This window comes from Drosophila erecta, unplaced genomic scaffold (genome assembly GCF_003286155.1).
Source record: "Drosophila erecta strain 14021-0224.00,06,07 unplaced genomic scaffold, DereRS2 tig00000000-arrow-pilon, whole genome shotgun sequence".
Classification (NCBI taxonomy): Eukaryota; Metazoa; Arthropoda; class Insecta; order Diptera; family Drosophilidae; genus Drosophila; species Drosophila erecta.
Window position 1 is genome coordinate 5689632 of NW_020825194.1, and position 27902 is coordinate 5717533.

At 45.0% G+C, this 27902-nt stretch overlaps 2 protein-coding genes across 2 annotated transcripts; both read left to right on the top strand.

Annotated features, from left to right (window-relative positions):
- Nucleotides 1–1405: 1405 nt before the first annotated feature.
- LOC6555399 (neuroendocrine convertase 2) lies at nucleotides 1406–17008 on the top strand. Its single transcript, XM_001981613.3, has 12 exons — nucleotides 1406–2065; nucleotides 11749–11856; nucleotides 12705–12975; nucleotides 13059–13096; nucleotides 13579–13655; nucleotides 14015–14103; nucleotides 14623–14798; nucleotides 14869–15182; nucleotides 15403–15636; nucleotides 15699–15863; nucleotides 15989–16106; nucleotides 16160–17008. The coding sequence occupies exons 1-12, from the start codon at nucleotides 1853–1855 to the stop codon at nucleotides 16319–16321; spliced, it is 1965 nt and encodes a 654-aa protein (XP_001981649.1). The 5' UTR covers nucleotides 1406–1852; the 3' UTR covers nucleotides 16322–17008.
- Nucleotides 17009–22088: 5080 nt separating this feature from the next.
- LOC6555400 lies at nucleotides 22089–23146 on the top strand. The gene is made up of 2 exons (XM_001981614.2): nucleotides 22089–22169; nucleotides 22350–23146. Exons 1-2 carry the CDS (start codon nucleotides 22155–22157, stop codon nucleotides 23067–23069), a joined length of 735 nt encoding a protein of 244 aa, XP_001981650.1. The 5' UTR covers nucleotides 22089–22154; the 3' UTR covers nucleotides 23070–23146.
- The last annotated feature ends 4756 nt before the right edge of the window (nucleotides 23147–27902 follow it).

Genomic DNA, 27902 nt, shown 5'->3' on the forward strand with positions numbered 1-27902 from the left:
ACATTATGCTTGTTTTTTATATGTATGAACAATTTAAGACCCAAGCCATAATAATCTAGTGTATACAGAAGTATTTCATAATTTCCGTTTTTATTACATAGGTTGTACCGAAAAACAAATAAAAACTACACCTCATCCTGTTAAGTTTTAATATACAATTATTTAATTTTAACTGGCTAGTTTTTATATGTGTGTCCATTAGATTTCAAAATGAGTTTTTTTCCAGGAACTTAAATGGAATTTCCTTTTATTCGTTACCAATCAAACGAACTTTACCCACATTTAATTTATGAGAAGTTCATATAAAAAATTATATTTAAAATGCAATGAGCCGTCTGAAAAGGGATCTCCCTGGGAAGCCGAATTTATGGCAAATGAAATGAAAGTGTGTGAATCCCATCTCGCACTTAAAAGAAGAGGCAACAATCAAGTCGGCATGAAAAGCCGGCGAAAGTTGCCCCAGCTGTCTTCACTTTTCGCTTGGCCTGCAGTTTAAAGGCTTGGGTGCTCGAGGCTTTATGAACCTATTTGGGCTAAGGTCAAAGTTGAAGCCCTTTCGCAGCCATTACGCGTAAGAGGCAATTGCGCTCATGTTTATGAATAGTCCTCCTCCAGTCGTCAGTAGTCCCTTCGCATTCCGAGCCGGAGGAGCATGCGACTCCAGTCGAGTCGTGCCGAAAGTCAGCGAAAGTCAAGTATGCTGCCATATGTTTGCGGAGCGCAGCATAAACCAATGACAAAACACACTGGCTACAACCTAGCACGGAATGGTGGGTGGCTAATGGCAGCGGGCGGCCAAACTGGTGACGTCTGCGGGCAGCTAAAGCCGCTGCAAAAGCCAAGCCAGCCGAGATGGAAAGCCAGAGTCAGGGGGAAAAGCCAGAGCGAAAGCTTAGCCAACGCAGCTGAGCGGTACCAGGCGCGCAGTGGCGTAGTCGCATTGATTAAGTGGGGTTCAAAGTATCCTTAAGCTATTACCTACTTTATCGCTTGTGTAAGCTTATCTATTTAAGCAGGATATCATTTTACTTCGTACATTGTACATATTTTGGATAGCTCCATTCCAGGTTTTCTAGCGTAATTATAGTAGTGCTAGCGTAACTCTAGTTTTGCTAGCGTAACTCTAGTTTTGCTAGCGTAATTCTAGTTTTTCTAGCGTAACTCTGGTTTTGCCAGCGCATTCCTAGTTTTGTCTGTAAGGGCTAACAGTAGTAACCCCTTGCAAGAGTCCTGTGCACGCCACTGGTGAAGCTAGTAAGACAGCAGTATCTCCGCTAGGGGTGCGTCGAGTGGGTGGCAGGTGGAGGGTGGCGGGTGGCGGGTGGCTTATCGGCTGCTTGATGGAGCTTTCGAGCGAGCTTTGCGGCGGAGCTTTCGCCACCGCTTTGGCGCCTGGCGGACATTCATAATGGCGTCCGACGGTACCGCTGGCGAGCAGTACTCAGCGCGCAGCGCCCCAGTGAAGTTCGTGGCAGCGCACAAAGAACCCAGCCGAAGTACATGAAAAAGAACTCCAGGCGGAAGGAAAGCACAACAAGCTCCAGAGAACGGGCCCCAAATACACAATAAAGAAAACAAATTGCAACCACAACAAAAGGATACTTTGCCAGCCGAGCAACTTGATCCTGGGCACCCAACTCGCGTGCCCAATTCTGAAATAAAGCACAGGGTGTGCAGTGGAGCGCGTCCTTTCCTTTCGTCAGCACATCGGTATCCTGCCAACGGGAAAAAAAAGCCCAAAAGGACGCCCCACGCACTCATCGTTTGTACGGGCTGCCAGAGTTGCCCCATCGCCGCCAGGAGTCGGGAGCCAGGAGAAACCCGCAGGACCAAGGCGTCCACTCTGAATTCCATGGCAGCAGCCACATGGAGCTGGCTGTTGGCCCCATTCCTGCTCCTCCACTGGGCCAGTGCAGGAGCGGGCGGCGGAGCAGGCGGATCGGGAGCGGGACTGAGCGGCCCCTCCGTCTTCACCAGCTCCTTCCTGGTGCGCTTCCGGCGCGGAGTGGACAACGCGTTTGCCCATGATGTGGCCGACAAGTACGGCTTCGACAACCTAGGCCCGGTAAGTCGATTGTGCGAAAAATCAATTATTATATTGCCGACGGCCGGCTTGGTTGGTCGCTTCTTTTGGGCCAAGTTGCCAGCGCTTCAGGTTGACATGCTGCACTTGTCGGGCGCGTGTCAGGCGTTAATTGCGATTGCTCGGGGGGTCTGGGTGTCCTAGTGCTTGAGTGTCCTGGTGTGTGTGTGTGGTAGTGTGTGCCAGGAGCGTGCTCGGAATGCCAAAGGCAGCTTTTGGGCCAGCTGGCAAGCGCGAAAGTTTTTTGGGGCTTGTGGCGGCATTGGCCAACTTCCGTCGGCACAGCGGAGTTTTCGTTGCATACCGACAGGCGCAAATTTGCGCATTGCATGCTAAAGAGCCATTGCATTCGAGCCAAGGTCAATGTGGCGAAAATAAACTTGCCCACACACGGGGGAAAATAACAGCATAATAGGTCAGTGATTTGCACTCGAATAGCTTGTCTGTGGCACTTTGACCGGTCATTCCTTCGAAGAATGGTGTATCTAAACGTTTTTATTTTTTCTCTACGGACTTATGAGTGAATACTTAGTATACCCAAGTGTATGGATAAAGACTGTCAACTAAACCCCTTATCAATTATGTATGCATAATCATAATCATGACGTATTGTCCTTATATATTCGCTTATTATACAAATCATTCCTTTTGTAATTCCTTGTGCAAAGTCTGTGGACTTTCACTTCTCTGTCACGGCAGGGTTCTGCAATCCTGTCAGCCTTGCGATTCGCATCGATAAACCCTCTTATGGGTTTGTCATCCGTCAAAATAATGCATAACCATTACCCAATTCTGTCAGCACTTGACAGCTATGACGCGCACTTGTTGCACACACTCGGATTAGGTCAATAACTCACTCGGGGAGTTTAGGATTAATGCGAATTCAAGAGCTGGAACGGACACAATTAATTGGGGGCATCAATAACAAGTGGAGGACCGGCAATGAGATCGGGGGAATCGGAAAGGGGGAGGAGCGGGACTACATAAAGCTGGCGCTAAATCCAATTAACTGCCCCATTCCTGGGTAATCCGATATCCAGTCGCCACCTGAGGCCCCGGCTCGCTGTTCCTGGCGGATGGAGAGGTCCTTGTTATCCGATGGCTTCATTGCGACATCGATGCAGTTTGCAATGGCGCAATCTCATCTGCCCCCATCGCAGCCAAAAGCTGATTGCATGCCGCAGTTGCCATGGACACAGTTCGCGCATTGCACAGGCGTACATAGAGGTCCTGGGAAAAGGACTAATTGCGTCGGAATGTTTTTCCTGGCAAACGAAACACGAGCGGATTTCTGGGCAATTCCTTTCGATTTACTTCATGCCCGTGGAGACAATCTTTTTCCACGGAATTTGCAGTCTAATTATGTATGTAGCCTCGTAATTACTTGTATTATTGATTTTTTACTTACTCAATAGCCCATATAATCCCATCAGAGCTGAACGATTTTCCTGCTCGAAGTTTTAAAAATAGCCCCCGATTTAATTACAAATTGCAGCCTGTTGGCATTTCGCCTCCGGACTTCGAACTCGTTTTAGATAATTGCCCAAAAATCCCATGCTCTGCGTGGGTGTGGTCCTCGTAATAAAATTGCGGCACATGTATCAAAGACCAAACAACAAAAAAAAGGGAAGGAAACAACGAAAAATAAAACTCGAATGAAATCTGTTGCTCCTACGTCAAACGCTATCGCCCAGTACAAATCAAAATGTATCCCAAACCAAAAGTGAGTGCTTACCCAGGGCAGGCTCACTTTTGCTCTCATTCCAATCGATATTGCGTATACGCCGCATCTTATCAGCGGGACTTTGACAATGAGTGTGTTTAGATTTTATTGCCTTTGGTGTTACGACCTTATCGGCAGTAAAACGTTAGATTCAGTCAGCTATTGCCGTGCAAATCTAAATAAATCCCGATCCCGCGTTGAATGTAATTGCTGCCCTGAAACTTGAATGGGGCTCGCTGTGTGGCCTAAAGAAAGCGAAAGTCAATTTCTTGCTCAAGTGAATACATATGTATGCCTGCTCACTGCCCACGCAGGATTTCTGCCCACGCAATTGGCGGAGTTTAATACCAGCAGCCCAGTGTTTGGCCAAGAGTAATTTCCCAACTTGGCTAACACCACAAAGCGACTGGTCTTTGCGATGGATTTAAGTTTACCTACGACCGGGCCGAAAGCCTTTGAGCGTGCATAGTGTGTCTGCCTGGCTCGTGTGTACCAACTTTAAAAGCCAACAAACTCACCTGTCATTGAGCCCTCACGCCCCCTCGACCAGCAGCACCATCCTTTTGAGCCGCTTGTCTTCGTTGTCGGGCTGTGAGCCAAATCCTTGCATAAAGCGTTAAGTCAGGACTCCAGTTGACGTGGCCAACGGCAACAGGCGTTAGTTGTTTGCTGGTGTTGCTGTTTGAAAAGCCCTTCTAAGTCCCAAGAACATCACCAACAATGGTGATTGCAACAGCAAAGCAGATTATTACAGAAACGTTTATGGGCATAGAAAGAAATATCAGCAAAGCTCCTACGATTTTTTCGAATTAAAAGATAGTACTTTATGAGGCGGAAAGCCATTTATGAGGGATATTAAATGTGCACTCTAGCTTAGAGTGCCTCGTCAGGCAATAATAAATACAAAAATTCATCCTTAAATGTGGTATAACTGAAATGCGCTTTAAAATCCTGAGTCCTGTCTGAGTCCCTAATATGCGGAGTATGTAGCTTTCTTTCAGATGTCCTTATTCCTTGTAATTCATTCTCCACACACATTGCAAGTATTTGCTTTCTTAAGCTTGTCCTACATAATCAGCAGTTCCTGAAATGTCAACGCTCATCTGCTATGCATAGTTTCATACTGCTAAGCCATAGTTTTCTCATAAATTATGCAACAGTGTTGTGACCTTATTAAGATGCCAGCGAGTACCCGTAGTTGGACCGCATATTTTCAACTTAATAAGTTTCCCTTTGCCACAGAAAACCAAACGGTATTTTGTTGCTTTTTAGCGGGCTGAGTTGATCTGCAAAGACAAATGTTGAAATGACGTTGCGGTCTGACATTGGCACATTCGTCTCCGTTTGCTTATCGCTGACTGTTTTCCTTTCATTTATTATGCCAAATGAAAAACGAGTTTACAAATTCGGTGGTCGCTCGCCCAGATGGTTAGATGGTTGCAAATTAAAGGCACGGACATTTGTAACCCAAGGCTGGCAGCATATGTTGGCAAATACAAGACAAACAAAGGAGGCGCCCCCCCATTCCAGTGAACTGCGCTGGACAAACAGAGACGCAGTTGGAGTTCAAGATGCCGGGCCTCGGAAAAAGTTCGCTCCATCGCTCCATCGCCCCAAAAACCACTGGCACACACGCCACCCACTTGCCACCACGGCGCACACAATGCCTTATCACGTATACGCAGTGTTGCGGCCCGAGTCCAGGCGCATTATTTATTTATTTTTAGCCCTGGAAAGCAGCTCGCTGGCTTGCCGGACAAAGGCTGGCTATTGTAGGGACCAGATGACAACAATTTCTCACAGATGGAAGATTTTCGACTATTAATGCAGCAATTGGCTCTGAATAGTTTGCCGTTTGGTTATTCCATGTTGCCACCGGCATTTATGGTTAGAGAACTAAAAATAAGTACATTGCCTTAAATTGAAACAGGTTAAAGAACTAAAAATAAGTGCATTGCCTTAAATTGAAACGGGATACATGCATTTTAAGCCATTCCAAATTTATGCTGCTGTTTATGACACACACTTGCAGAGGTTTATGGACTGCATAAAAGAGGTTTAACTTGCAGCAACTGAGAGTGATGCCTCGTGTAAATAATGCAAGCTGTAATATATTTCCTTTTGAAGGGATTTATATAAGCCAAATCTGAGAGAAACTGACTTCAAAGACAAAGCAGAATAAATAATGAACATATATGGAAAGTCACAATAGAATCTCAGTGAGTACCAAAGACAACTCAAGGTCCGTCAGACTTACTTTCAATTTTGATCGCTCTAATAGGTCGACACTGGCCCAATAAAATTACCAAAGTTACCTTTACTTTCTACTTCTACTACTTATGTGACGACGGAAGCCCAACATCTGGTAAATATTTGCCAGCTTTTCGTTCTTATTTGGGAATATTGTGTTACGCAACCCACTGTCTGCCCCTGGACATATCATTTGACAAATGAGTTTTAAACTATAAATATGACATCAAGAGAATGGTTGGGATTTCACAGGGCTCTAATGCTAATTAGAAAGTTTTCGGGCTTCGCTTAAGCGAGGTCACACAAAATGTGTAACCGAACTTTAACTAGTTTAGCCGGTGCCTGCTTAACTTTTCTCGGTGTTTTTCGCAAGGATATTCATTTGATGGAGGCGAGTGTAGGAGGCTCTATATATAGACATGCTGTAAACAAGCTGCCGGGCTCAGCGTGGATCAGCTCCCATAATGGAACCAATGGACCGTGCTCCTGGGCCCGCACAGTTGTCTCAGTTGGACAGGTGTCGCTAATGCACACATCACTGCCTCTCCTACGTCTGCTCTGATCCGGCTCCTTTCGAGCATCCTTGGCTGTCGGTCTGCCACTGTGGCTAAACAATTTAATAAATCAACACTCGGGCCAAAGTTTTGTCAAATATTTTGCTCCAACGAGAAGGAAAGTGCTTCGAGAGCCACAAAAAGTGGAAACCGAGGCAGGCACAAAGACCAAACGTGCCGCTTGCTCTGTAAATAATTAAAAAACTTTTCAGTGCCTCACTCCCGAAACGTCTGCAGTTGATAAACGAGTGTGTGAATAACACACAATACATAATTACATTTTTATTTTCTTTAAACGTCCTGGCTTTTGCGTGTGCACGCCTCTAAATGCCAAAGGTCAGTGAGTAAAAGTTTTGTTTGCATGCGGCAAATTTCATTCCGATAAAATTAGATGAATATCTTGAAATTTAATTAGCCAACTGCCAGCTGCCTTCGTTGCAGAGACTGCCCACTTCGAAAAGTGTCGAGCTGCCTCCGTGTGCTTTGAGAAATCGCTCATACGCAGTGTCTGCCCGGCGATGGCATGTCAATGTCAACAGAGCGCTCCAGATAATTATGTTGTGTGCTGGTATTGCCCTGCTCCGAATAGAAAAGCGTCTTAAGGGCTTACTACCATTGCGCTGCTTTCAATTGCGCTGGCCTTACAATTTGACCCAGTTTAAGCTGCGAGTCAAAGCGCAATTTCCTGTGCAGTCGCAGCTTAAATTCATCTAATATATATGGCACTGGCTGAAGCTTAATTCAATTTGTGCAAGTCTAACCATTGATCCAGTCGGCAAATCAAACGCCATAATCACGGGCACATGCCATGAGCCTCAATCAAAGCTTATTAGTCGAGTTGTGCGCAGCTGTTTGTCTTTGCCGTTTCCTTTGTCGCCGCATCCTGCTGAATTATTCACGAGTCCTGGGCCAGGACACTCATTTGCATTTCTCCAATTCGCCACCTGCCATCGAGGTCTTCTAATTTTAAGGCTGTGCAAATTTGCATGCCATTTATTGACGACTGGATTTGTGTGGAACGCCAAGCTGTCAATCCAAACACGCTTATTTGCATTGTTTTAGCGCAGTAAAGACACGCAAGTTTTTGGCGTATTTTTCAATTGAATAAAAGTGCCACTCTTGACAGATGGGGAAAAAACACTTAATGAGGCTTTTCTCTATACCAGCACGATAAAATGCTATCATTTGGCACTCCGTCCGTTTCAGTAGTCTGCACAAGTGATTTTCGCTTGTAGCGATAATTTAAGCAAACACAATAGTGCAGCGACAAGTTTTCCCATTATTGATTGATTGATTGATTAATTGCGAGAATGGCGGGAAGGACGGCTATTTTTCCAATTAGCGCAGCTGCACTGCGAACACATTTATCACATGCTAACCCGACTGCTATCTATATTATGTGTATGCCAGTAGTTATTGACGGCTAATGCCACTAGAAAAATTGGCCACCTTCTGATAAAGTGACTGCGCCTGTCCTTGATAAACGCCTGCTTCTGACGTTGGTTGGTTAACTAAACTGGGGCATTTTGGCCAACTGAGTTACAAATTGATGAATGGTTATTCCTCGGGGCCTTCAATATTGGGAAACAAATGAAATGCGACGATTGCGTAATGGCTTTTAACGGAGATGAATCGCATACGCTATTCACATATTCTGTTGCCTACTTTTCTGCGGATGTGGAAGGCAGGGAACGCTTCTATGCTTCCTGGAAATGTTTTCAATTTTCGTTGGAGGAAATATTGAATATAGCCGCCAGTATTTTTAGATTAAAAATGCTAATGCATGCAAATAACAAATTTATGGCGTAGGATGTTACAAGAATGCGTATTTTATTAAAAAAGGAAGCTATTCTCCCATTCTAAGGCACACATTTTTAGGGCATTGAAAACTAAATATTTGATCAGCTTTAAAGGCAAGTTTGTTTGCTCAACTTGTTGAATGTCCACCATTGTGTACTGTCGTCAGCTGACCGAGCAAGAATTCGATTAAGGTAAACAAAGAGAGCTATATTAACAACTTAAAGTCCTTTAAGCCCCAGGGCACACACAAGCGCCCATTACCTACGTCCATTGGTCCATTGTTGTATGCTATTTCGCAGGCTCTGTGAAATATCTGCTGCACATAAATACATGGTGGCATATAGTATATACGGGCGAAGCTGTCATGTACAGCGCAACTGATGATATTTCAGCTTTTTCAGCGGGTTTTTCATTTACCTAGCATGGATTTGCACGGGGCGAGTGAAAATCCATAAATTTCTGATGCTGACGGGCCAAGAGAAATGACGTGTCATGGCGCGGGCGAGTTGTGGCCACGAACCGGCGATAGGGTCGCCCACACCGAAATTCCTTGGCCGTGATGTAACTACACAGCTGTTGTCCTGTCGAGGAGCAACAAGTGTCGCAGGGTCGAAGACGCCAACGGCTTCTCGTTAATAAATTTGCTATTTAAATGCGACAGCCAACTAATTATAGACACCATTTTGGCAGGCGAAGGAATGAGCAATGGTTGTGACTCAAACACAGACGCACCATGTGAGCTTTTCGCCAACTTTCGCGTGTGGGTGGTGTTAAGCTTGAATAACTTACACACTTGGACACAGACGCACACACTGAGCGAAAGGGGGGTGGCGAACAGCTGCCATTTGCCACGAGGCTGTCCTTACTTTATTTTAGCCCCGTTATCACCCCGTGTGACACATTATATTTATAATGGCGACCCGTGCACACAGACACAATGGCAGCTATATTGCTACATTAGACGTCCTGCTTTGTTGCTCTTAATATTTGTGCTCAGCTCCACCCACATAAATCCGAGTGACTGAAGGTTTTGTTTTCACTTTGACTTTCACTTGTCTGTGGGGATGCGGTATACCATATGGTGTGCTTATGAAGAAAAATCCGCAAATTTGCGGGATATCTAAAAATATGCCAGCAATTTAGCGGCATGTGGTCAAATGTCGACCAGATTAGTTAATTCCCATTCTTTATTTGTGTGCCGTGTGCGATGAAGAGCGCCCACTGTGCGCATACGCTATCTATCGTTATCTATCTCCATTTTTTGTAAGCTGGCAACATACTTAGGAAGTCCATTAAACTGGCTAGTAGAGGCCAAGCAATCCAGCTGGCCAGCTGTTGCAGTACCCATTGAGTAATTTACACGCAAATTAACAGGGCATAAAAATAGACAAACTCAAACTGTCTGTGGATGGCCGTGATTGACAGCAGTCAACGGATTGATGGCCCTCAAGTTACGCGCCTTGCCGTTGTTTTCCCGCTTACTTATGCGCGGCACTTGGCGCCTAAGTAAACCACTGGACTTTGAATCCACCCCGCCAATATTCCTCCGGTTGGGTGGGGCCATTTATCGACTGGTGCTGGTGCTGGTGCTGGTGGTGATGGCTGACGTGGCTGGCTACGAGTTTATCAATTTATGGCCCAGTGTCTGTAAATGAATGTCGAATTTCTGTCGCGTATTTCTGGAAATGCTTGTGATAGCTGTCAGGTCTTAAGTTTATGTTTGAGCTTCATAAATCAAGAACAATAAGGCGTGACCCAAATAAAAACATACTTTCCTTTGGAATTTAATTTCTTACATCTAAGGAAGAGCACATAGACTGAACTATTTTCTCGTTAAATATATTTTAGTACCTCATGGTTAATAGTAATTAATTGCTTCCGTTGATTTTCCGCCTTTGACTTATGTACGTACCACCGAAGGGTTTCCTATTTTGGTTGTTAGGTTTACTTAAAATTCATTAAACGCTTCCAACGCTTACTCAGAATTTCCCATTTTCCGCTGATCAAAGCAATTTTTGCTATTCCTGCAACCCTTTCCGCGCAGCTTCATTCCTTTGCGGCGAAAGTGTTGAAGCTGAATTGAAAGTTCGCAGACAGCGGTCAGAAAAGCCATAAATGCCGAAACACGAAAGGAGTGAAAGCATTCTTCTGCCTCAGTTCGCTTACCCAAATGTCCCTATTCATATTTAATGCTGCTGCGAAGCGGGCGAGAATCCTTAAAATGGCCGCGTGGGCGGGTTTTGCATAAGTTCACGTTGATGGAACTCCGATGGTTAGCAAAAACCTTTGTTTAGTCAGTTACTGGCTGGGTTAAGGCAATTACCCACGTGTGCTTACCGCTCCTGCTGGGAAGCCTTTCAATTCGACGTCCTTATAATTTGTGGCTGGCTTTGGTAATGAGGCGCGTCTTAAAAATAGATTCGCAGTCGGGCTTATTTGGCTGGCAAATTGATGGGTATTGTCATCGCCGCTCCCCACAGATGTCTCCCGTTTTATTGATGCGCATTTGCGCGAATTATGAATTGATAGCAAAGGCACTCAACGCCGCACAGCTGCTAATTAATCACGACGTAAGCCTGAATTATGCAGGACGCCAGTCGCCCGCCCGGCCATCCGTCCAAAAGGGCAAAGTTATATAACGCCCAGCAGCTGGCCAAATGCCATTCGAGTCTCCAATGGCTCAGGGATGAGCAACATGTTGCAGGCGGATCAAAATCGTACACTTAGGGAAATAGTGCGGTAGAACCAGAGTATGATAAATGCCTCAGTTTCCATACCGTAAATGGTGTTCACAAGTACTTGGGAGGAAAATCCAACTTATATAAAGCGCGGACTTGTTTTATGATGAAAAATCTGTAATCTTGATAAAAGACCATTTTGCCAGCGTGTACGAGTAGGCCGAAAATAGTGGTCCATTTCCCAAGGGCGGCCTGCCATTGGCCAAGTGAAAGTGGGTTTGGCCCGAAGGCCCGTCACGTATCGTGTGGAAACTCGAGATCCCGTTCACTAAAATTGCAGTGGGGAAAAATGGAAAATTACTGGCTCTACTGGCTGCTGGCACTCAATTTACCAAAGCCAATTAACGATGATGATGTTGAAGTTGCTGCTCCTGCAGCAGATGATGATTATGACTGGCAATTTAGAGCACAATTATGGGCACACCACCCTCCCGCCTCTCCTTCAGAATGTGTGAGGAATGGCTGGGGCCAAACTCAATTAGAGCGCAATTACGGGTCACGCTTCTAGGCACAAAACAAGCAGAGAATTAATGTGTTTTCCTCAATTAAAACGCCACGCACTCTAATAAAATGTTGCCCTGCATTCTGGACTCCTTACAGCTGGTCGGCGCCGATGGACACGAGTATCACTTCAAGCACCGGACCCTTCCACATGCCCGCTCCAGGCGGAGTCTGACGCACACACGGGCCCTCAAGAGCCATCCGGCGGTGAGTAGAAGTATAAAAAGTGGGAAATGGGAAAGTGGGAAATGCAGAAAATTCGCATTCGCATTCGCATCAAGGTCGAAAGGGAAACTGGCACACTTGCTGTTAGTTCGTTTGAAAAAAGGTAGGAACGTGCTCAATGCAATGGCTTGGAATACAGACACAGAAACGAATACTAATGGGGTGTTTGCAATTTTTCCACATTGATTTCACATTAGTACGCATTACTATCACGGACTGTCCTGGAAAAATAATATTTCTACTTCACTTTGTCGGACTTCCCACTGATTATCCTAGTATACACTCGTTTCTTTCATTAAATAAAACATTCTTCCCCCATAATTTTCTATAATTTGCAATAAATTAGGCGGTCAAACACGAATCACACAATTGTATGGGTCAGCTTGTAACAATGTGCCTGCTTTTACGCACAAATGCCAAATGCCAGAGTTCATTTCACGCTCCCGAAATAGTTTGCACCGGACATTGTTTGCCGTTCTGCATAACGGACATCGATTGCATTGCATTCGGTCGTGCGTCCATTTGGCCAACGGAGTGGAACGTGCCAATAGGCCAGAGTCGATAATCAGGGTGCACAATGCACACAAGGCACATGGAGTGGGCACTTATTGGGAGGTGGAAGGACAATATGGAAATTGGCATGCAAACAAGGGCGTTTCGTTTCTGTTCACAGCTGTTTGTACAGCTTTGGATTGGAAGGCACACGCATTACAATGACCCGCATGGGACAGACATGGAGTTTGGGTTCTGTGACAGATGGCCCATCAGCATAACCCCTTTTTGTGGTTACCACGTCGACCTTAACGCTAATGGGCTCTCTCCTTCCGCAGGTGCATACGGCCGTGCAACAGCCGGGATTCAAGCGGGTTAAGCGGGGCCTGCGACCGGCGGTGCCCGCCATCCACGGCATGAAGTTCGACCTGAAAGTGGGCGAGGCCAATCGGATTGACGAGGAGCCCACTGACCCCTACTTTCCCATGCAGTGGTACCTCAAGAACACGGGCCAGAATGGCGGCAAAGTCAGGCTGGATCTGAATGTGCAGGCTGCCTGGGCCCAGGGGATCACCGGGAAGAATGTTACGACGGCCATCATGGATGATGGTGAGTATTTTCGGAAACGAACGTATAAATTCAATCTACTGGTTTATTATCTTACACTTTATTGTGGCGCTTTCTCTGCCCAGGCGTGGACTACATGCATCCGGATCTGAAATTCAATTATGTGAGTACAACCCACACGCACAATGGCTGAAATGGCTGGAAACCCTTTCAATTTGCGCTTTCCGTCAAATGGCACTAGCGAGCTTTTAATTAAATTTTGGCTTACTGCACATATCGGTTGCCAATGTGGAATTATTCATGGCCAAAGGGCCAACTGTAACTGTTGCTGTGGCTCTATATGTGCAATTTCATTTAGCTGCGGAACTGCTTCACAACGAACCGTTGAAGCCCCTAATGTGCATAATAATACAAGTTGGCAGGAAATTGAAGCTAAAAGCTTCAACTTTTCCTGACACCAAAACTTTCCACCATTATTATTGTCAAAGTGCTTGTGCTTATCTGCCATGCATATGCAAACGGGTCGAGTGAGAGGTCTGCTTCCAAAAATAAATTGAATAATTTTCCCAAAAGCTACAGCAAAACCTACTTACCGCACACACATTTCAGCTCGCATTTAATCTGGTTTCATCTGCTCATTTCCAGAACGCCGAGGCCAGTTATGACTTCAGCAGTAACGATCCCTTTCCATATCCCCGATACACCGACGACTGGTTCAACAGGTAAGTGGATGCGAATGGGGAAAGCTATCGATTTTGGGGGGAAATGTCCTCGACAGCCAACTGGAATGTCTGGAATGTCGAAGATAATTTGTTTGTGTCATACGATTTCAATGGCAACCCCAACTTGATGGGTTAAGCTGCCTTTGTCCTCGTTCTGACTAAGAAAACTTCGACTAATTAAAAGGCAGTTGCGGAATTAAATGCTCTTTTCACTCGACACTGGAGCTCCATTCACTTGATAGTTTGTCAGCTTATGCGACCTGCTTAATGGAGAGCACTTATTATTAAGCTGCTTACCTGCAGGATGCTCTGTTTATGTATCACCTTATCTCATCCTCGTCCGCTACTACATTTTGCAGCCATGGAACTCGTTGTGCCGGCGAAGTGGCTGCTGCCAGAAATAATGGAATTTGCGGCGTTGGCGTTGCTTATGACAGCAAAATCGCAGGTAAGTGGCTTTGGCAGAACCCGCTGAATAAATATACATACGCGTGTACAGCGACGCCTTCGAGGTCCTGACCTCCAAAGTTTTCGGCGGATAAATCGCATTACGCATACGCACTGTAATCCGCGAAAAGACGTGGTGAATCAATTGTCAGATTCAGCCATGTACATAAGTGAAAAGTGTAAGGTTCATGGGGCGCGTTCCATCATTATAAATTGAGCTTCGATAAAATGTGATTTTTACGTGAAATGAGAGATATACTTTCTTAGGAATGGGCAGGCAACAAGTGCGGCCACAAATCCAGCCGCGTTATCTGTGACATTTTTTATCGCGCGCCAGGGAGAAATCATGTGAAAAATCGGGCCAATTTCGAACAAACACAGATGGAGCTGGGAAATGCACTGCAATTTTTACGATAGCCGTAAAACGACAAGTGAAAGTGACGGTTGGCGGGGATCGTATAAATATTGATTTATAATTTCCGCCATTAGATTTAATGCATACTTATCGCTCGCTCCGCAGGCATTCGCATGCTGGATCAGCCGTACATGACGGACCTAATCGAGGCCAACTCCATGGGCCACGAGCCGCACAAAATCCACATCTACAGCGCCTCCTGGGGTCCCACCGACGATGGCAAGACCGTGGATGGTCCCCGGAATGCCACCATGCGAGCGATAGTCCAGGGCGTCAATGAGGTACGGTTGCGCTGGGGACCACAAGGTCCAGTTCTTCGAATTTATGGCTAATCTTTCACACCACCCGCAGGGACGAAATGGCCTGGGCAACATCTATGTTTGGGCATCCGGCGACGGCGGCGAGGAAGATGACTGCAACTGCGACGGCTACGCCGCCTCCATGTGGACCATTTCCATTAACAGTGCCATTAACGACGGCCAGAACGCCCACTACGACGAGAGCTGCAGCTCCACGCTGGCGTCCACATTCAGCAACGGAGCCAAGGACCCCAACACGGGCGTTGCCACCACCGACCTCTATGGCAAGTGCACGACCACCCACTCGGGCACCAGTGCGGCGGCGCCCGAAGCAGCGGGCGTCTTTGCCCTGGCCTTGGAGGCCAAGTGAGTAATCCTCGGATTGATACACTCGAAAGTATTGGTGCCCAGAAAATCATAAGTTTACTAGCAACTAGCAGAACACAATCTGCTAGAAACGTGTTGTTGAAAGCAGTTATTTGATCTTTTGGATACCAAGCAAGGAAGTACCATTTTTTCGAGTGTATTTATTTTGTCACTTTATGAATTTATGCTAATCCCACTTGCACCCACACTCCTTTGGCAGTCCGCAGCTGACTTGGCGGGACATACAGCATCTCACGGTGCTGACATCGAAGCGCAACTCGCTGTTCGATGCCAAGAACCGATTCCACTGGACAATGAACGGCGTGGGCCTGGAGTTCAACCACCTATTCGGGTTCGGAGTGCTGGACGCCGGCGCCATGGTCACACTATCCAAGCAGTGGCATGCAGTGCCGCCGCGCTATCACTGCGAGGCGGGCGAGCTAACCCAGCCACAGTGAGTACATTACGAACTACTTCTAGGCTTGAGCCAGCTCATCCTTTTTGTCCTTAATGCAGGGCCATTATTATGGGCCGTTCGCTGTTCTGGGAGATCAAAACCGATGCTTGCAAGGGCACCGACACGGAGGTCAACTATTTGGAACATGTGCAGGCGGTGATCTCGGCAAATGCCTCACGTCGCGGGGATCTTGAGCTCTTCCTTACATCGCCAATGGGCACCAAGTAAGTGTATTAAATAAGCATTGTGTAATTCTGGATAGTTTTTATAATATTTTGTTTTATGTAATTGTCTTCAATTTTTTTTCTGGTTATTTCAAAAGTGGTAATACATTTTCTTTGCTCCATAGATCCATGATCCTGTCGAGGCGCGCCAACGATGATGACCACCGCGATGGCTTCACCAAATGGCCCTTCATGACCACTCACTCGTGGGGCGAGTATCCGCAGGGGACCTGGAAACTGGAGGTAGTATATAAATAGCCTATATAGTCGGCCTATCTAAACGAATCCGCCCACAGGCTCGCTTCAATTCGCCCCAAACCCGACACGGCAATCTGCTGGAATGGTCCTTGGTCCTGCATGGCACCAAGGAGGCGCCCTACCGCACCCTGCACCCCTCGTCGCCGCACTCCAAGCTGGCCATTGTGAAGAAGGCGCACGAGGACAAGAAGATGAAGTAGGGCGGGTCGCGCAGAGGGTCAGAGGTCAGGTCCATATAAACATCCGCGTAGCGACGTCCATTAGGCAGCTTGGCGTTTTATCAACGAGTTTAGTGTGAGGTTCAATAAAAGTGCTGGCTGTGTTTTATTTTGGAATAGGATTGATTCACATTAAACATTTGAGTTTGATTGTGTTTTTCCTTTGTGTAACTTCTAATACTTGTCCTTTGTGTTGGATCTGTAGAACTGAGACTTCATTTAAGCAAGGAATGTACTCTATCATTTCCGTTTGTGTAATTAGTTGTCTTATTTGGTGAGCTAAGCGCCCAGGGTGCCATAAAATCACTTCATTCGCTGTTTAACTATTTCTGGAAATTGCAAAAGCGCACATTTACCACAGTAGAACAGATTTAACAAAATTCTGCACTCAACACCATAATCCGTTGAGTGTCCTAGCAAACTCTGTAGTCGATATCAAAGGCAGCCACAAAATAAGAACATAGAAAACAGGTATAGCAGATATATGTGAATGCGTAGCAGGACTAGGAGGTGGGGAATAGAGATATATAATAAAACTAGAACAAAGAAAACAGGATAAACCATATGTAAATGTGTAATATCTATATGTATGCATACCCTATCTTTAACTGCATCCTATGCTGTAGACTTATAACTCTTTCTAGTATAAAATACAAACTAAACAAAGTATTTACACGTATTTTAAAGCTATGTCCTTTGTTTTCCATCCTATATATATACACGAATATACCTACATACATGCATACACATACATACTCGTATGTACTTAAAGGATACTTAGCAAAAACATAAAATGTTAATCCCATTACTGCGGAACAAGTTTGTCGCTTAACTTTGGTTGCGAGCGAAAATCTGCTTTAATTTGGATACAACTCGTACGTGTAAAATGCATTTACATACATAGTTTTCCTTTCAGTTTCTTTCGGGGGCCAAAAAAACCACAACATAGTAACATTAATTGCGTGAAACCAGATTCACGATTGTAACGTAAAACGGAGCGTGTGTTATGAAAATACATAAACAAATGTTAAAGTACAAGTGCATAAACCTAAACGGTGAGCAGAGAGATACAGATACGGATTGTTTTACCTAGTATAATAACTGAGATACAGCGCATTGTTAAAGTTTACCGATAATGTGCGAGAGGAATAAAATTATATATATATACACAGAACCATATATGAAGTACATACATGTGTAATTATTAATCAAAAACCACATGAAGAGGTGACGGCGGAAAATGTGGAATAACCATTATATACATACACCGAATATTTAACTATATATATATGCATAAATGTACGATACGTATATATATAAACCACAAAATAAAGGCAAGGAGTATCTTATGTGGCCGTTAAGTTGATTTTTGATGTTGTAGATACAAAGAAGTAGCACCAATAGATGCACCCTACCACCCAAAATTATAGAAAGCTATGTGAATGCTAATGCGAAACCGATGTTTGATTGCAAATTTAATTCTTTCCTATAGCACTCAATTTGCTTTTGTCTTTTGGTGCGGTTTTGTCATTTCCATGTAATTGAACAAAAAGAGAATTTAATTTTGTAAATAAAAGTTAAGAAAAAACGGAGTCAAGTTGTTTAGATTGGGAAATGGGTAAAAGGCGAAGTCTCTATGGTGAACTAAAACTTATATAACAACATAATTTGAATCTGTGTGTGTTAAATATCTTAAGGATCATCTTAAGAAATTTAACACACGTTCATGTAATATCAAGATTTAATTTCATTTAAGATCGAATTTCTTAGATTAAGTATGTAGTTTTTCTTTCAATGTACTGGAGTAAACGTAGAAAGCTCATTAAATGGTATTCTACACAATTTGTTTATGTACAGGAAACTCTACAAAAAGTTTCCACCAAGCTTTTTAAGACTTTCACTAGAGAACTAAGCTTCCCAGGAAAAGCTGTTCATATGAAGGATATACTTTTGAGCTTTATCCATTTGAACCCTGCTGGGGAATTAAATGACCACACTTTATATGTATGTACTTTTCCTTAATAATATGAACATCAATTAATTATGGAACACTATTTTCGCCATGTCCCGGACACGCTTTCAAAATATAATTAATGAAAGCCAATTAATATGCCAGAATGAGCATGTGATAGCTGCAGGATTTGGGGCAAAGGGATTACTGTCCTGCTGAGGTTCACGCTGCGGAAAAGATATTGAATATGACGCCATATTTGGGAAATAATTCGCAGCCATTTCCTTTCTATTTATAATCGGGTGTATCTATTTCACTGCGGGTGATTTATAGTTTGCTCACATAGCATATATTCTAATAATGGCCATTCCAAATTTGCACTCTTGTGTGAAAAACAGCCACAGTTTTAATTGTTGACTCAACTAATTGCGCGATATCCGCCCAGAAGACGCCTCCTTGGCGGGCGTGTCTGTCAGCTTTTTTTTGTTGCTCCATTTGCTTGTAGCCGGAAATATTTATTAACTAGAAATTGCATAGCACAAAGGCAGCAAGCAGGCCGCAGGAAGGAAGGAAATGGGCAAACATGTGACGCACCCCCAGAAGCAAATACGTATACACACACACACACATACACAGAAGGGCGAGTGACTCCATGGCGTATACGCAACGCAACGTGTCGGCTACGTGTTGTTTTTAGGCCTTCATAAATCATCTGGCTGTGGCCATATGATAAATTGTCATACTAATTGTTTTCAGCGTCCAAGACAGGCCGCGTAGAAACGTGGCCACAAGGAAAGGTCCAAGTTGTACTTTTAGTTGTTTTTTATTTCCTTTTTTTTTTTTTTTTAATATTTTGGGCCATTTACTTGCCCTGTCAAATATCGCCTATCATTTGGCATTTCAATATTGCACTTTCCCAAATGGGGCCCCTAGAAATCCCCTTCATTTGAACTTGGAGCCTCTGGAACCATCAATCATAATTAGCCGGCGATATCATGTGCCCATCGATGGTGTCACGACGACCAAGAGCGAGTGTGGCAAAAAATGTAACTGGGAAGCTATTTGGTTACATGCCCGGTCAATATGCAAAATGTTACGTTTTTACATGGTAACAAGTTTTTGATTTATGACACATTAATAGTGACAGCTTGCCCGCTTTTGGGTCAATTGGGCGTTGTCGTTGGAGTCGTCTCATCCCAGCAAACAGCTTCCAAGAGAGCAACAGGTTTTGGCTGTTTCTGTTTCAGTTTCCGTTGCTCTTGGCCACTTTCTTTCGAATTCGGGGTCTTTACGGTGCTCTGTGCTCTTTGCTCTGGAGAGACCGAGACCCAAGTCGGACATGTCTGCGGGACAAAGTGTTTGACACTTTAATGAACTGCCCGGGGTCGCGTGTGTGAGCAGTTCATTAATATTAATGCCCCTGGCGCTCTGTTTTGGTTTCTTTCTTGCGCCTTGCGAAAGTCGTAGAGCAATACGCTCTGGGCCAGACACAAATGTCAATTGCCGGCCATTAGCTAATATTTGGTAATTGCCCTTTAATTTAGCACCCTGTCTTCGATAGTTCTGTAATGCATACAGACCCTAATTGTGCGTAATAACGGTCTGCTGACCTTTGTCCACTCAGATGGGGAGCGATTTGTTCCTCTTAATGCTGTCATGATTTGTGTTTTTGGCGCCCCACATAATGGCCATGATTATCTGACGGTAATTGTTGTTGCCGCCTCTGGGGATTCGGTGCCTTGGAGGTGGGTGATTGAGTTGATTTACCACCCCACTGCCGTTGCTGTTGATGTCATGATTTATGACCCAGGTTCCGTGGCACACGTGCCCAGCAAAATTTTAATTAACAAAAGCATCAGCTTTGCTCCCAATCCCACTCCCACTCCCAGTTTCGACCTCAAACTGACCAATCACTGCGATTGGTTCTATAAATAAATCTTATCATCCTACGACTTTTGACGTTGCCAAATTGTTACTGTCATTGTTTGGTCTTAGTTCTGTTTGTCTTCTGTGCAAAGATAAACAGTAAACAAGGTTCCCATCACCAAAACAACGAACTGCGGAAACAACAGGAATCCCGGCAACCTAGGCGAACTGATACCTTCTATGGTTCCCTGGCCCCGGGACAGTTTATTTACTTACAAACACGCTGCCTTTTGCGGGTGTCATTGTCAATAGGCTGATAGGTTTTACTGCTCCCTGGAAAACTTGGCCCGTAAGCACTTTTTGCAAGCCCCCAACCTGGCAACAAATTAAATGAGTTCGTCGGTGCCAATGGGCAAAATGATTAAATTAGAAGAGCGTTTGGCTGGAGTCCCCCTCGAGGCTGTTTTCTGGATTTCATTTGGCCTTTAACAAATTATGCATATTTATAAATGTAAATGCCGGCCACTGGCCATTTGGAAGCGGAGTGGCCCACGTTTGGATGAAAGTGGGGATGATGAGCAGCCGTCGGCAGCTGTAGTCATCCCTGATGTATGACTGCTCATTATGCGCATAAATGGATATTGTTGGGGTCTGGCCGAGAAGCCTGTTGCTTCTGGCCATTGCTCCACTGTCTGCCTGACGGAATGTTCCGGTGATTTAGGCCTATAAATCTCAGCCACACAATATCGTGCACTGAGAGCAAAACGCACCTCTTGCTGCATTGCAAGTTTAATGCTGAAGAATTTAAAAATAACTGATAAGAGTAATTATTGTTAAAAAAAATTATGATACCCTCCTTGTTTTAATAATAACTGAGCAAACTTAGCCCATTTAGACATGCAAGCATTGTTGATACTCATCCAATTTGTTGCGGTGTGCAGCTTAACTGGTTTATGGTGAATTCAATTGGTAGCTCTGTTGTTCTTCAGACCGCCTTATCAATTAGAGCACATCGTCAGCATCCACACACACCCACCCACCCACAGATAAACACTCTGGAGATTTATGTGAAACAATCAGAGCAATTAACTGGCCCAGAAAGTGCTTCGTCGAAGGAAGTGAGCCGTTTCGTATGTGAACCTGAGTGTGTGCTAGTGTGTATTTATTGTTAAATATTGTTTATGCAATGTCTGCGTCTGTGTACTGCTGTTCCATGTATGCCTAATTGAAGGCGTTTGTTGCTGGCAGAAGCCAGGAAACCCAATGCTCGGATAAACAGCGGCAATGTGTGAAGATTTCGGACGGACATTTCTTGGCCGTCTTGGGGAATATTCCAATATTGGTTGAGTCCACAGCAACACTCCACTGTGCGGCAAAAGCCACAATTGCTGTCGATACCCAAGCGATGACTGACGGTATTGATGGACTCGACACTACGATGGGGTTGAAAGCGAGCTTCAAACCGGGTTCATAACCTGCCGCAAAAGATGCAAGTCGCAATCGCCCGGCTAATTAATTAATTATGCATATTTTACATAGTTTTTGTGGCAGTGAGCGGCTTTGATGTTCGTCCGCCCAAACACGAGTAGTTCCGCAGATTTATGTAAGACAAGCAACGCCCTAAGATTGCATGGTCTGGTAAAAAAAAGAAACTGGTTCCGAGCGGTATCCCCATTTCCCCTAACCCGTAACTTGAGACGGGGTTTTGTGTCAACGCTTAAAAGCTCATTTATCTCTGATTAACTGTTGCCAATGTGCGAAGTTCGATGGTTGCAGCATCCAAAGATGAAACGGAAACCGATGCGATCCCGATCCCGATAGCCAAGTCAAATCAAAAAACGCTGGCACATTGCAGTCCCATCATTTTTCATGTATCCAATTTCCCATTCCGCGAGCTTGTATAAATACCAACGGAATGCAAACACCGAATGTCAGTTAGTAAACTAAAAGAGTGGTAAACAGATCCTCCGCACTAGACATCAAATATATCTGCTCAAGATGCGTGGATTTCTGGTGAGGAATTACAAGCTAAGACAAATTAAGTACATTGAACAAGTGAACAAGATTATAAGTGCAACATAAGCCAAAGTGAAATAAATTAACAAAGTTTTCAAATCCGTGTATACAGTTTATCAATTTGGAGAATATATCCACGTAACTACTTTCTAACTAAGATAATTTTCTAAATTCCAGTTACTTTTCCTCATTGCTTCCGTTTCGGCAGCCAAATTGGGCTATAATTACCAAGCTGCTGCTGGCGACCGTCGTTTTGCTGGACTCATCGATGCGGAGGCCACAGGATTTAGCTCCACATCCACGCTGCTGCAACAACAGCAGCAGCAACAGGAGCTTGTGCAGCAGAACACGCAACAACTGATTCCAGCTGCCGCGGATGAGTTCAGCAAGGAGTTCTACACCTACGCTGCGCCCGAGGAGGAGTTCGCGGATCGGGAGGCCACCGAGCACATCGCCAGCATGCTGAAACGCAATCTCCGCGTGCTGTTCATCAAGTCACCGGAGCACCAGGGTCTCACCAACGCAGCCCTCCAGTTGGCCAAACAGGCCAGTGAGCAGCGGACGGCCATCTATGTGCTCAGCAAGCAGGCGGATGTGGGCCAGTTGGCCCAGCGGCTGGCCAATGAGAATCAGGCCCAGAGCCACAAGCCGGAGGTGCACTTCGTCAAGTACCGCACTCCGGAGGACGCGGTGCGTGCCCAGCAGCTCATTCAGCAGCAGTTCGACTCCTTGGGCGGCAGCTCCCGCAGCTCGGACGAGGGTGTCGCACCCGTTTTGGACTTTAGCTCAGCACCAGCTGCCATCAACGTCCAGGATCAGAACGATGCCCAAAACCAGGTGCAGGCAGTCACTCCCCTCACGAAATATTTGCCAGCGGCGTTGGGGCGCAGAAAGTAGTTGGATATCTATATTATTGAGTATACCTATTTAAGAGCTAGTTTTATGCGTCTAGAAATACAAAGAATAACATCGAAGAAGATGTCTATGTCTAGGATCCCTTTTTCAGAACGTTGTCGTCACCAGAGGTTTCAGTGTGTGTTGAAACATATTAGCAACTTAACGAACTGAAAACTTATGATCCACTGAAGTTTGCCCTTTCGCACTGCTAAATTGAAAGAGAAGGAGAATGAACTAAAATGCCATTGACAGACTTGTAACCACGAACAGTGACAGCTTTAACATGAAACCTTAAAGGCGATTATCGTGCAGAAACCAAGATGCAGCAAGGGGCAGGAACCAGCTGTTTCCCTCCCAGCCACTTCCTGGCCACTCAAGAGCACTCTCCTCTCACCCTCTCTCAACCAACCAGCCAGCGTTATGGCTGGAGGCCAGAGGGATCCTGTCATGTGCCTTACATCCCCTTACCCCGCTTTCCTTTGCGAGGACGACAACGAGACTCTGATTCCTATCTCGCATGTTTCTGTCATATTTCATATTTTAAGTGCCCTCGGGCAGATGGCAACCAGGCCCCACACTCATGAATAATTTAATAATATAATAATAATTTCGAGTATTGAAAACAATTTACAGTTTCCCAAGCCCAAGGGCTCCACGGTCAAGGATTGATAAAATAAAAAATATGTGCTGTCGTTAGGGCTAATTAGGGGGCCGTTCAGTGGCGACTGGCAGGTGGGCCAGACTTGAATTTTAAATGCCCGCTTCGCTATTTATAGACAAGAAAATTCCAGCTCTCCAGGTTTCCTATTAAGCCCGCACACACCCATTGCGAAACAGATCTCCTTACACATCCTCGGGTTTCCTTCTCCGTGTATTTAGACGGATTCAATAACAATTGCCGTGGGTCTGGCATTAGCTACGTACGCGGTGGCGTAATTTCCAAGGAGCGCGATGTAGAAGCACACAAAAATAGGAGCGGAGCGGTCGTTGAAATAAAATGTTCGAGATATAAAATGAAGTGCCGACAAAATGTCTGCCATTTGGCCCGGTACTTTGGGTCAACGACTATATTGTCTATATCGGATTAAAGCGTAATTCTTATTCAATTAATGCAAATGACTGCTGCCGGTTGGTCAGCTCAACGGTTATAACTTGCAGCCAAATAAACGGGATGGGAAAATGGCAAAGGGAATTTTCGTTTCAGCTTGCTTTTGCAATTTAATTAAACAAACAGTTGGCGCTGCGGTTTGGGGCAGCTGCCATATTGGCCATGGGGAAAAGTAATTTGCTGGGACAACAGCAACTACAATCGAATGCTGCAAAAATTGCCAAGTGCCGACGTGTTGCCGACAGCTCTCTAATCCTTTGTGAAAAATTGTTATCGTTTTGGGGCGGAGCTCTAAATTTAATTGTCCTGCGGGGGTCAGCCTCAGCCTGACCGTGTTGCATATCGATTATTTTTAATTGCTCTTTGACATATCCCCCCAACCGTCCTTGGGGACGTCTAAACGTGTAATTAGTTGCGCATGTGGGCGGGGCTTTAAAGCACCCCAAGGATGAAAAATCCATTCCAAAAGCAGCATTTAAGCCGCATTAAAGCCAACAAAGGACAACAGGCATCCGGCCGTGCGTGCCAAGCAGTTGGCGTGTCCTGTCAGTCGCTGCTTATGTCGTTAATGTGCCGAAAGCCTTGCCAGTGAAAGCGCAAAAAGTGCGAAATGGAAACCGAATCGAAATGAAAGGAAATGGCGAAAACGAAAGGAAACGATACGAAACGAAACGAAACGAAACCAGAAATCGCCAGGTCGCCACATCATTCATTTTGGCCAGCGGAAAAGTAATGAAAAACTCCCATAAAACTTGAAGTGCTCGTAAAGCGGCAATAAGTTAAAATAGTGCTGCCTACTTTCAGGCCGCGTGAATGATTTGTTGACGTGGCATACGTGAGCACCGGCTTACAAAGTGTGTGTGAGTGATTGCCAGTGTGTGTGTCACATCGCAGCCAATTAATCCGGCTGAAAGGAAAGACGCGACGGAGGCGTCCAAAAGAAGCGTGGTCAAAAGCCGCAGCTGAGCTACGATGCCAGTATTTGGAACGAACAGGCACCGTAAACAAAGAACACTGTAAGAAAAATGTACTTAGGAAACAACAAAGAAAACGAAGACAAAGTAGACTTAAGCGTAACCTTTAAAAGTGCCTCGTACTTGAGTATCTAATACTAATTAGGGTTGGTAAAAGTATATAAAGGTAGTGTCTGAAAGTAAGTCCACTTCCTAGTTTTTCCAAGTGTAAGTTCTGTGTGAGGTGTGGATGGCTTAGTGCGGATGGCATTCTGTTGGCCAGGTGTCCTGGCAGAAACAGGAGCCCGCTGTGCCTATCATTATCCCTTTTGTTTTCGGGCAAGCAATTTGCTGGTGTAAGGTGGGCATTTCCATTTCCTACCTGATTGCCTACATGACAGTCAACCTCGAGACAATTAGCTTTTCCCGGGAATAGCTTCGTTAATGCCCTAATTCGAAAACACAGAAGCCACTCATGAAACATTCACAAGTGAGTTGGCAAACGGAGATCACAATCGCCAACGAATTATCGACTACAATCCGGATTCAGATTTGACTGGCCAGTCAATCATAAATCGCGCCACGCTGTGGGTGTGGGTTTTACTGCTGGCTTGGTTTGGCCTAATTTGCTTGCCAACCACTTGACTGCCGGCAGTCGACAAGTACCGAAACTCAATTGAACCGCAATTTCCAAATCGCACCCTAATATACGTAATAAAAGGGATCAGGAAGAGGGAGCGGATCTAAGACAGTTTCCAGCCCACAAGTCGCAATGCAAATGGGAGTGCCCACGCCCACCAGGGTCGTGGAAAGTTGAAAGGGGAGTGCCTCCGCCCACCACCAAGCAAGGCCGTACTCGGCCGCAGACAGCGCCCAACCGAAAGGCAGCACAAAACGGAAATGAAACTTATTAAAAGATTTGGATCTAATCGCTTTTCGTCCTTTCACGCCGAAATGAACTTTGCCGTTGTTCGGCTCGCTTTTCGCTTTTCGCCTTTCTAGCTCCTAGCTTTCAGGCATTAAAGTGAGCCCCTGCCAGTTCTCCTCAAAACTACTCCCCACTCCGGAACCCCCTTTGTGTTGACCAGCCATAAATTTAATTGAAAACCAAACTACTCGGACTTTCTGTCTGTGACATAGTCTACATACACATACGTACGTACATCATACGGCAGCTGCACATACGTGCGCATTTGTATCTGTGTTTGCTCAGCCACTCGTTTGCTAGTGACTTTTACTAAATTTGATTTGGCAGTCCTGCTGCAAATTTAACTGCAACTCTGCGGAAAGGACGTGCTGGGGGCAGAGCTGAGCGAGCACCTCGGTGCACGCGAGACAAATGCGATTTAAAGTAATTTGAATACCGAATGGATTGTGTGCACTTATTGACACACACTCACATTCGTTTTGCCAGACACTTTTAGCATTGACATTTGCACACAGCGAGGAATATATTACTTATTCATATGCGTCGCCTATACTCGTACTGTGAAGTAATATTTCGGATAACAATCAAATTTAGCAATACTTTAGCGAGGAATTGGGAATTGGGTGATGCGTTACGCCGGTTTATTGGCTTCACTTCATTGGCTTTCAGCGAGTTTTTCTGTTCTATATATAGAGTTTTCAACAATTTTTAAAGTATAAATAAGTAGGTACTCGTATATATGTGGTATTTTTCATTTTGTTACGGTGCATGAAAGCCACCCTCAGGTGCTGGAAGTTTGGCCAACTGGCAGGTTAAACAGCCACGCCAAGCCAAGCGAAGAGCATCAATTGTCTATCTGACCATGGCGAACTTGGGGCCAACTGGTTGGGGCAGGGATCTGCTCCTCCCAGTCCGGCATCGATGTAACGCTGCGTTATTGAAATCGCCCAAGCAGCAAAAGCGTTTGGGTGCACTCAGGCGAGCACCTGCACTCGCATTCGCATTCACATTCGCATTCACATTCGCATTCGCATTCACACCCACACAGGCGAAGAGCACGTGCGAGCGTAACTCAACCGTTTGGCAGCCATAGCCATAACCGTGGCAGTTAGGAGCAATTGCGTTTTTATTTGCATTAGCATACCTATCCGGGCAGTTAATTAACACACACACAGTGCCGCAAAAAGTCAACGCATTTGCATTTAACAAAACAACGGCTAAAGGCCTGTTGGAAATCAAGAGTCGGCCATTGAATGGTAAATTAAGTGCCAATCAGGCTGGAAACGTTTCGTGCTCTCTTCAATGTGGCATTAATTTTTAACGGATTTTATTGACTTGTTGCCGTTGCCTTGTGCTCGTTTTATATGGCAGTCAGTGTGCTCATCATTTTGACCGAAACGAATCCGATTTCGTGTATATAATTAAGGATAAATGGGCAACAAGCCGCAGCTGTGCCATTCCGTTTACCCAATCATTTCTTGCTGCCATCCAGAGAAACCATAGATGGTGGCCAAAAAGAAAAACGATACTCAGCCGTCAATTTCAAATCAATTTTTGCGAAATTTATCATTGAAAAAATCTGGCTTACATTCATTTAATAGATATCGTTACTCTCGCTTATTAATTGATGGGAAAAGGTCAGGATGTTGTTATTATTTCCGCATTTTAAACATTTACGTGATTCAACATAATTCCACCTTGGAAAATACACAGCTCTACAGGTGAACTCGCTAGCTTGTGTAATCTAGTTAGCAAGTCCTTTCACACAAGTCGCCCCCCTCGCAATTAACAAGCATTACGTATACGCCTCGTGTGGCAGCAGTGGGATTCAATCGATTCATGCA